The sequence below is a fragment of the Triticum aestivum genome, chromosome 3D, assembly GCF_018294505.1.
Source record: "Triticum aestivum cultivar Chinese Spring chromosome 3D, IWGSC CS RefSeq v2.1, whole genome shotgun sequence".
NCBI lineage: Eukaryota > Viridiplantae > Streptophyta > Magnoliopsida > Poales > Poaceae > Triticum > Triticum aestivum.
The window spans coordinates 54,916,955-54,926,091 of record NC_057802.1 but is presented as its reverse complement, the minus strand read 5'-3'; the positions used below and the strand labels follow the sequence as shown (position 1 = coordinate 54,926,091).

The 9,137-nt window shown below is 40.2% G+C and overlaps 1 protein-coding gene across 1 annotated transcript; it reads left to right on the top strand.

Annotated features, from left to right (window-relative positions):
* The first annotated feature begins 4,799 nt into the window (after positions 1-4,799).
* On the top strand, positions 4,800-8,645 carry LOC123074096 (receptor like protein 22-like). Its single transcript, XM_044497037.1, has 2 exons — positions 4,800-6,193; positions 6,576-8,645. Exons 1-2 carry the CDS (start codon positions 4,855-4,857, stop codon positions 8,489-8,491), a joined length of 3,255 nt encoding a protein of 1,084 aa, XP_044352972.1. The 5' UTR covers positions 4,800-4,854; the 3' UTR covers positions 8,492-8,645.
* Positions 8,646-9,137: the final 492 nt, after the last annotated feature.

Genomic DNA, 9,137 nt, shown 5'->3' with positions numbered 1-9,137 from the left:
AATACACAGCCTATAAAAATGAATTAACGCACAGAAAAAGGAGCTGGTCCACTGTGTCTCAGTGCGCCCATCCATGTCGTAATTTTCCAACAAGATCCCACGTTGCATGCATTTAATTTGTGTTTTCAAAATTTCAAAAAGCTATAACTTTTGAGCCGATCATCGAAACTCAAATTTGTTTTCACGGCTAGGTTCCACGCGACGAGCTCTTCAAAACTAGATCTCGTATGGGTATATTTTGACTAACTCTTTTTATGAGCAACTTTGGGTGAAATGGAAGCAACTTTAGTGCTATAGGAAAGCAACTTACTGCCAGTCTGCGTAGGATAACTGTGTATCATCGAAAATCCCTTTGAAGTTAACTAGCTTCACCTCTAAGTTTCCTACCATAACTAGTTTAGTTTTTGCCTCTAAGTTGATAGTATTGTAGGCAACTTAGTTTTCGAGCTAGGCTAACATTTATCCTAAGCTGCCATGACTAGCGAATAGCTTAACATCATCCTTAGTTGCATAAAATACTTTTTGGTATGCTAAGCAACTTAGTTTCATAGATATGCAACTTAGTAACACTTATGGACAACTTTTCAATGTATTGTACGCAACTGAAAAAGTAATGTCAGGCAACTAAGCATCACCGTTAGGCATCTTCAGAGTGTTTGTAGGCGATTTAGGAAAACAATAATAAGCAAGGGCACAATATTTGCGTGCCATGACTAACGAGTAGCTTAACATCATCCTAAGTTGCCCATATATGGAAAGATTCATCTACTATAGTATGTTGATCTTTCACGAACTCGTCTGACCAACCATATGAACCCAACGATGACATAACACGCATTAATTTCAGTACAAGAAAATTCCAAAAGGCTATAACTTTCAAACTGCATGTTGGAATTATGATCCATTTTCATCATTGGGTTCCTCGTGATGAACTCTTCAAAACTAGATCCCATATGAATATGTTTTGATGCTTTTTTAAAGCAACTTTGATGCTAGATGAGGCAACTCTAGTGCTAAACTGGAGCAACTTTAATGCTAGATGAAGTGCATTGTGTGTGTTAGCGATTCACCTACTAGCCTACTAATAGTTGTGTGCAATAGTCTAATGGATGGTTATCATGGTTGTTAAGTTGCATACATCAAGAACTAAGTTGTCGATAGTTTAGTTGCCTACAATACTGTGAAAGTTGCTTACCGCAAAGTGGAAAGTTGTCTAACATGGCTTCTAAGTTGCCTGCCTCAGAAACCAGGTTGCCTATATTGCTACGAAGTTGCCTACACACCCCAATTTGCCTAAAATAGTATGAAAGTTGTCCATCAAGGGACCTAAGTTGCCTACATTGTTTAAAAGTTTTTGTGGGATATAAGTTGTCTATCATGATTTCAAATTTTGAAACTATGTGGAGATGGATGGTGTGATAGCATTTTTCTTTCCTTTTCTGGGGGAGTCTGTCGGCCAACGCTACCGACCACATGGGTGTTAGCTAGCCATGTCGTGGGTGTTGACTAGTTGCATAAGTAGGGACAGACGATAAATTGCATAGGGGGTGCTGAGAAGTTTCATAGGAAGCGGATCAGACAGTTGCCCACAAGCCTACACAAGTTGTTCATAATTTTGCATGAGTTGCCCGTGAAAATTTGAAATCTCCAGATATAATGATGGAAAACACACATGAGTTGCTTGTTGAATGCACCGGAGTTGCATAAAAACACCCCAAAAGTTGCTAACTTTGTTGTGTGATACTCGGGTTTCGTAACGATTTTAAAATGCCAGTCATCTGAGCATCACTGATAGGTAACTTCATAGTGTTTTAGGCAACTTAGGAAAAACACAATGATAAGCAGCCTCATAATTTTAGGCAACTAATTTACAAAGTTAGACAACTAAGCAGTAATGATAGGTAACTAATTATCAATAGCAGATAGCTGGACATCAATGGTAGGTCAATTTCATAGTATTGTAGGCAAGTGGGCATCACTGATAGGCAACTGAATATCCATGGTAGGCAACTGAGCAACCATGATAGGCCAGTTGTGATAATTTTAGCATTTTTACACAAAACCAACCTAATAGACGGTCCTTCTAGGCAAAAAAATGAAGTTGCTTTCCTGTAGCACTAAAGTTGCCTCTATCGTACCCAAAGTTGCCTCAAAAAAATGTTTAACGAAACCTATCTATATGAGATCTAGTTTTGAAGAACCCGTCGCGAGAAATCCAGCTGTGAAAGCGAAATTAGATTTCGATGCTTAAATCAAAAGTTATAGCTTTTTAAACTTTTTGAACCTTCAAATAAATGCATTTGGGATAAGATTCCTTTTTTGGTGGGCTACATCGGGCACACCAGCAGGTCTTTCCATATTTGAAAGAGCGCTCGATCCCACCAACGGGCGCTCGCGCGCCTGCTAGCCACGTCCATTTTTAAATACAAGATTAACATTTTCTAATGCATGGTGAACCTTTTTCCAAATGCTTGATTAACATTTTTTAAATACAGTATTAAGATTTTTTGAACACATGGTAAAAAAAGTCTAAACACGTTTAATATTTTTTGAATGCTGGATTAATATTTATATATTTATGATCCAAAAAATTCATCATTTTTAATACATGGTCAAATTTTTTTTCTATATACATTTTACATTTTTAAAATACTTGTTCAACAAATTTTCAAATGCTTCATTAACATTTGTATATACATGATAAAAAATTTCATCATTTTTTAATACATGATCAACATTTTTTCTATATACATTTTACATTTTTTAAATAGTTGTTCGACATATTTTGCAAATGCTTGAATAACATTTTATTCACATGATCATTTTTTTGTATCATTTTTTAATTCATGATCAAATTTGGAGACGGAGCATGTGACCAGCGCATAGGTCGTGATACTTGACAACTTCGGCGACCCGGAGGGCGAGGCGGTGGAGGCCATGAAAGCGCTCCTCGGCGATGGCAACAGCAAGCCCAAGGTGTACACAGTCGGCCCGCTGACTCCGCTCGCGCCAGGTAGTTTTGAAGTACGCACGTACATAAGCCAGCAAATTTTAAACTCCACTAACATAGATGGCCCCCTTCATGTTCGTGGCATACTCGACATGTAAGCCATGGCTGGGGTTGAGGGTTCGCATCATTTTGTAATTATCCTATATGCAAGAGAAAAGCACCAACAAAAAATAGGGTGTTACCTTCATCGTTGAGGTATAATTCCTTGTGTGTACATCCTACGCATCTTCGGTACGTAGGCTGTACCCCTCTACGTTTATACCTCTTTACGTATTCTCATAATTACATCCACGACACACGCTTCGTGCCCTCTTTACTAGTATTGACGTATGTATTTGCAGTGGGGTTGTGTAGATGCCATGCCACGATAGAACCAATTAAGCATGAATCTGACTCCCTGTTCAACACGATGCAGACTCCACATTTACAAGACGAATGTTCCAGATTTCAAACTCAAAACAACGAAGCAAAAATAATGCAAAACACTAGTGTAGTTAACAATCTCTGCCGCTGCTGATTCATCCCCGTCTTCGCCTGCATCGATCGATCAAGCTGGTCGCGAGGGCCTGACAAGGCCGCTACGGAACCGCGTGGCCTCGTCCACAATGGTCAGCTGTGCGCCTGAGAATTTTGGACAACATGCACTTGACGATTGGTCGGCCGTGAAATTGTACGCGCGCGTCTGCTTTCATCATTGTTGTTTCGACTTCCAAGCTCCTCACCGACACACGGCAGGCAGTTGGACGGTCACTTTTACATGCATGCATACTTCCGACTTCACACTGTACCAAGGCAGGATGGTCTACCAAGGACATCGACCGCGCCAACCACGGCACTGCGAGTAATACACGAGGTGCCGAGCCGGTCCGATTACACGGCAGAACCACGTACGTGGCTGGCCTTCGCCTTCAGACCCGGGGGTCGTTGCTTTGGCGCGACACGAATTAAGGTCTCTGCGTTCATCATTTGCTCCTCTGCACAAACTAGTACGGTTCACGTGCCAACTAAGTTGGCAGGAAGGGAACAGCTCTTCCACATTGCAGTTTTTTTTTTTTTTTTGTGACTGACTTCCACATTGCAGTTGAATGAGGCATTCTTTCTTTTTCAAAAATGATAAATGCCAAACGTTCGAGATTTGGCCATGGCAATTCGAACATTTTTATGACAATTTTAGTGACGCGGGGATGGCAAATTTAGTTGACATATTTCACGTCAGCATGTTAGATATCAACCATGCACCTACTGTGTGACTCGTGTTTCTACGGATCATAACATCGGCTCAAGCATAACTGCACAGCAAATTAAATACTCCCAATCAGGTGGCTAGGTGATGGCTTTTTCACCCTGATTAGAGGACTATGAAGCAAGGAAGCATCATTCATTTCATCCCCGGATTCTTAGAGACACCCCAAGCATTAGAATACATGTCAGAATAATATGCACGAAGTAAATAGATTCTTACGTGCGTCTGGTCAGTGTCTCTTTCTTGTATCGCAAAACTTTTGAAAAAGGCATTCACCTTGCTTTATGATAAAACAAAAACACCAATTAATACAAGGTGGTGAAAAAAAAATCCTCTTACAAATCAAGGTGGTCCAATTACAACAACAGAAACTGTACTCCAGTCTACACATCGACAGCCATGGATTCGACCATGCATCTCACCTTAGCCAACATGTAGTAGGATGAAAGTAGTGCACAAATTTGCACGCCGAAAAATATCTACAAACGCCCCTATAAATAGATGTTGTATGCCGTTGAGCAAGCATCAACATATTGCAAGCCACTAGCAAAATGACTCCAACTAAGCAACACCACCTCCATGTTCTCCTGCTCCTCCTCATATGCTCCTACCCACAAATGCTGCAGCCAAGCATAATACCACTGTCCCTTGCCACCCAGATCAAGCTTCTTCCCTGCTCCAGCTAAAGCAATCCTTCATCGACGTTGATGCAAAGTTGGCTTCATGGCGAGCTGGAAGTGACTGTTGTCACTGGGAGGGCGTCGCCTGTGATGTGTCCTCAGGGAGAGTTGTTTCCCTAGACCTTTGTGGGTATAACTTGATGAGCCGTCGTTTTGACCCTGCAATCTTCAACCTCACCTCTCTGAGAAACCTCAGCCTTGCGTACAACGACTTCGGCGCGGCCAACCTCCCATCTTATGGGTTTGAACACTTGACAAATATCATCCATCTCAACTTCTCCCTTACCAATTTTTTTGGCCAGATTCCCATTGGAATTGCTCGTCTCAAGAACCTTGTCACTCTTGATTTTTCTGATAATTATGGCTTATATCTGCAAGAGCCAAAATTCCAGACCTTCATGGCAAATCTAAGCTATCTGAGGGAGCTCCGTCTTGATGGAGTGGACATCTCCACCAGCGGATCAACTTGGTCAATTGTTTTAGCGGACTCTGTTCCTCAGCTACAAATTCTTAGCTTGTTTCTGTGCGGTATGTCTGGTCCTATCGATCCTTCTTTCTCGAGGCTTCGTTCACTAACGATTATCAATCTCAGAAACAATAAGGGGCTCACTGGCAAAGTTCCTGAATTCTTTGTTGATTTTTCTTCCTTGAGAATTCTTGATATATCAGGATGTTCTTTTAGAGGGCAATTTCCAACAAAAATTATCCTGATGAAAAGTTTGAGGGTGCTAGATTTGTCAAGGAGCCCTAATATTTCGGTGTGCTTACCAGATTTCCCTGTTGTAAATAACCTGGAGACATTAAATCTAGCAGGGACCACTTTGTCTTGTGATATACGCCCGTCTCTTACAAATCTCAAGTCTTTGAAGAGTTTGGGTCTTAGCAATGCAGGAGTTTCCATGGAGCTCTCTTTGATAGTACATAATATTTCAACATTGAATCAACTGCAACTTTATGGACGAGACATGGAGACGAGCGTACTATCTTGGATAGGCAAACTAACACAATTGACATACTTGAAGCTAGATGGCTATGATTTTTCTCAATCAGTGCCCTCTTGGATCGGCAATCTGGCAAGTTTGGAAGGTTTGGTAATTCGGGATTGCAATTTCCCTAGGACAATACCATACCAGATTGGCAATCTTGTGAATTTGAAAAAATTGGACCTCTCAGGTTGCAACTTCTCAGGGTCAATTCCCTCAACAGTCGGGAACTTGGTCCGACTTGAATTTTTGAATATTGTGGGCAGCAACCTTTCTGGTGAGATCCTAACTAATGCTTATTTCTCTTTCCACCTAAAAGCAAGGCTGTTTATTTTAGTAAAAAAGACATGATAGTCTGACACACTTGGTGCATCTATATTTCTCTCTGGTAAAGGGCTTCGTTTGAGAAACCAAAATGGAGGCATGGCTATAAAACAAGAGTCTAGCCTAGTACCTACAAGAGCATAACGAGACATATAAAAGTCTAATAAAAAAAGAAATTAGTCTAAGTTATTGCAGTAAACAATATATATTGGTCTTTTTTGACTCATGGCGGAATTCTCTGATGTTTTCGGGACTTGCAATATTTATGGAAATACTCTTTCATCTTAAAATGTGCGTTGGTGTATATTTTGACTAATATAAACTTTTTCATGCAGGCCAAATTCCAAAATTCTTGTTCGCTCTTCCAGCATTGCAAACACTTGATTTAAGTTCAAATCAACTTTCCGGTACTCTGGAACAATTTTCTGCCCCGTGGTCTTCAAGCTTGTTTTCTATTTCGTTACACCAAAATGAGCTCACGGGTGCAATACCTAAATCATTCTTTCGTCTTAATCATCTCAAATATCTCGAGCTTGACTCAAATAGATTCACAGGCACAATTACACTTAACTCTTTTTGGAGGTTGAAGAGCCTAAGTTCGCTAAGTTTGTCTTACAACATGCTATCAATTGTGGACGAAGAAGATGACAATATATTAACCTCTCTCCCTAACGTCAACTACTTAGAACTTGCATCCTGCAACCTCACCAAAATTCCACGAGCACTAAGATATCTAGGTGGAGTTATAAACCTCAACCTTTCGAATAATCAAATTAATGGGGTTATACCAAGTCGGGTATGGGAGAGTTGGAAGGACCAGCTTCAATTTTTGAACCTCTCCCATAGCATGCTTACTAGTTTGGAGGGATCTCCTTCTCTTCTTCATATGCCATATTTATCCATCCTTGATCTTAGTTTTAATAGACTTCAAGGAAACATACCAATACCAGTAACATTGTACTTCTCATCATTATTCGCGACATACAATGAAGTTTTGTTGGATTACTCAAACAACAACTTCTCTTCCATTCTAGACAACTTTGGAAAATATGTTCAAAATGTCAACTATCTCAAGTTGTCCAAGAATAAATTAACTGGTCATGTACCATCATCCATTTGTAGTGCCACCAAACTAACTATCCTAGACTTATCTTATAACAATTTAAGTGGTTCGATCCCATCATGTCTAGTAGGAAGTGGAAATTTGAAAATATTGAAATTAAGAGAAAATCAATTCCAAGGAATGCTACCTGAAGATATTAGAGAAGGATGTACCTTTCAAACAATAGATTTAAATGGAAACCAAATCGAAGGTAAAATACCAAGATCACTATTAAATTGTCAAGACCTAGAGCTTCTTGATGTTGGCAACAATCAAATTGTCGGTTCTTTTCCATCTTGGTTGGGTGCTCTTCCACAGCTTCGAGTTCTTGTATTAAGATCCAACCAACTAAATGGTACAATATGGGATATTAAAGGTGACAGTACAATCAACAAATACTTCTCAAGTTTGCAAATACTTGATTTGGCCTCCAACAGCTTCTCTGGAAACCTACCAAAAGGATGGTTTAATGAACTGAATGCAATGATGGAAAATGTCAATGATGAGGGACAAGTTATAGGTCATCAAACAAACCTACCAGATGGATTCTATCAAGATACTGTCACTGTGACATTCAAAGATCTCAAGCTTAATTTCAGCAAGATATTGACCACTTTCAAAGTGATTGATTTTTCACATAACTTGTTTGATGGTCCTATTCCGGAGTCAATTGGGAGGCTTGTTTGGCTGCACGGACTTAACATGTCATACAATAACTTCACGGGGCAAATCCCATCTCAGTTCAGCAACTTGTCTCAGCTGGAGTCATTGGATCTATCTCGGAACCATATCACAGGGGAAATACCACATGAGTTAACCTCACTTACCTCTCTCGGATGTCTGGATCTTTCATACAACAACTTGTCTGGAAGAATCCCGCAAGGCAACCAGTTCTCAACATTTTCTGACAATTCATTTGAAGGCAATGAGGACCTCTGTGGAGTTCCACTCTCCAAAGAATGTGAAAATCAAAACTCAGTTTCTCCAAGTGAAGTGGCTCCTCCAGAATATGAAAGCTTGTGGCGGGACAAACTTGGTGTTATCCTTTTGTTTGCTTTTGTTGGGTTGGGATTCGGAGTCGGCTTTGCATTGGCATTCTTGTTGCAGCTGTATTGCAGCATGGAAGGATGGGTCAGCAAGCAATCATGAATCCATATGTAATACTATTTGCACACTGTGTACTGTACTAAATTTTCTTCCTGAAGAAGATATGTAGTGTGCATATGGGTTGTACTTTTTCTTTAGGATGCATATGGGTTGTACTTGTTGGATGAGACAGCTTAAATAAGCCACTTTTCTGTGACAAAAGTTACTTATCTGCTTCTTTTTGTTGCACTGGATTGGCAGCACTGATCAACCTTATGGTATATACAATTATTACACATAATATGCAGTGTGTTACATTTTTTCATGAAAATAAGATATGCCGACTGTTTATGTGCCGCACTTGTCATATAGGAGTATATAATGAAACCATTTTCTTTGGTAGATACTAGATACTAGTAGTATTTATCTGGTTTGTTTCATACACGATGCTCAAAGACTGCTATCAAACAAATAAAACGGCTGACTGTTTTAGCGACTTGAACTCTGCCTCTGAGGTTTTCTCATCCTGAAGACTGAAATCGCTAAAATTGCAACGGGATACAGCCAGGTACGAAGCATCCTCAAATTTAGTACAGTACCAGTGGAACTGCGGCAGGGAGCATCCGGCGGCGGTCTCGAACTCCCTGTCCAAGGCGAGCCCTGAGAATCCCCAAATTTGGAACGTGAGTATCCCTAATTTGAACGCTAA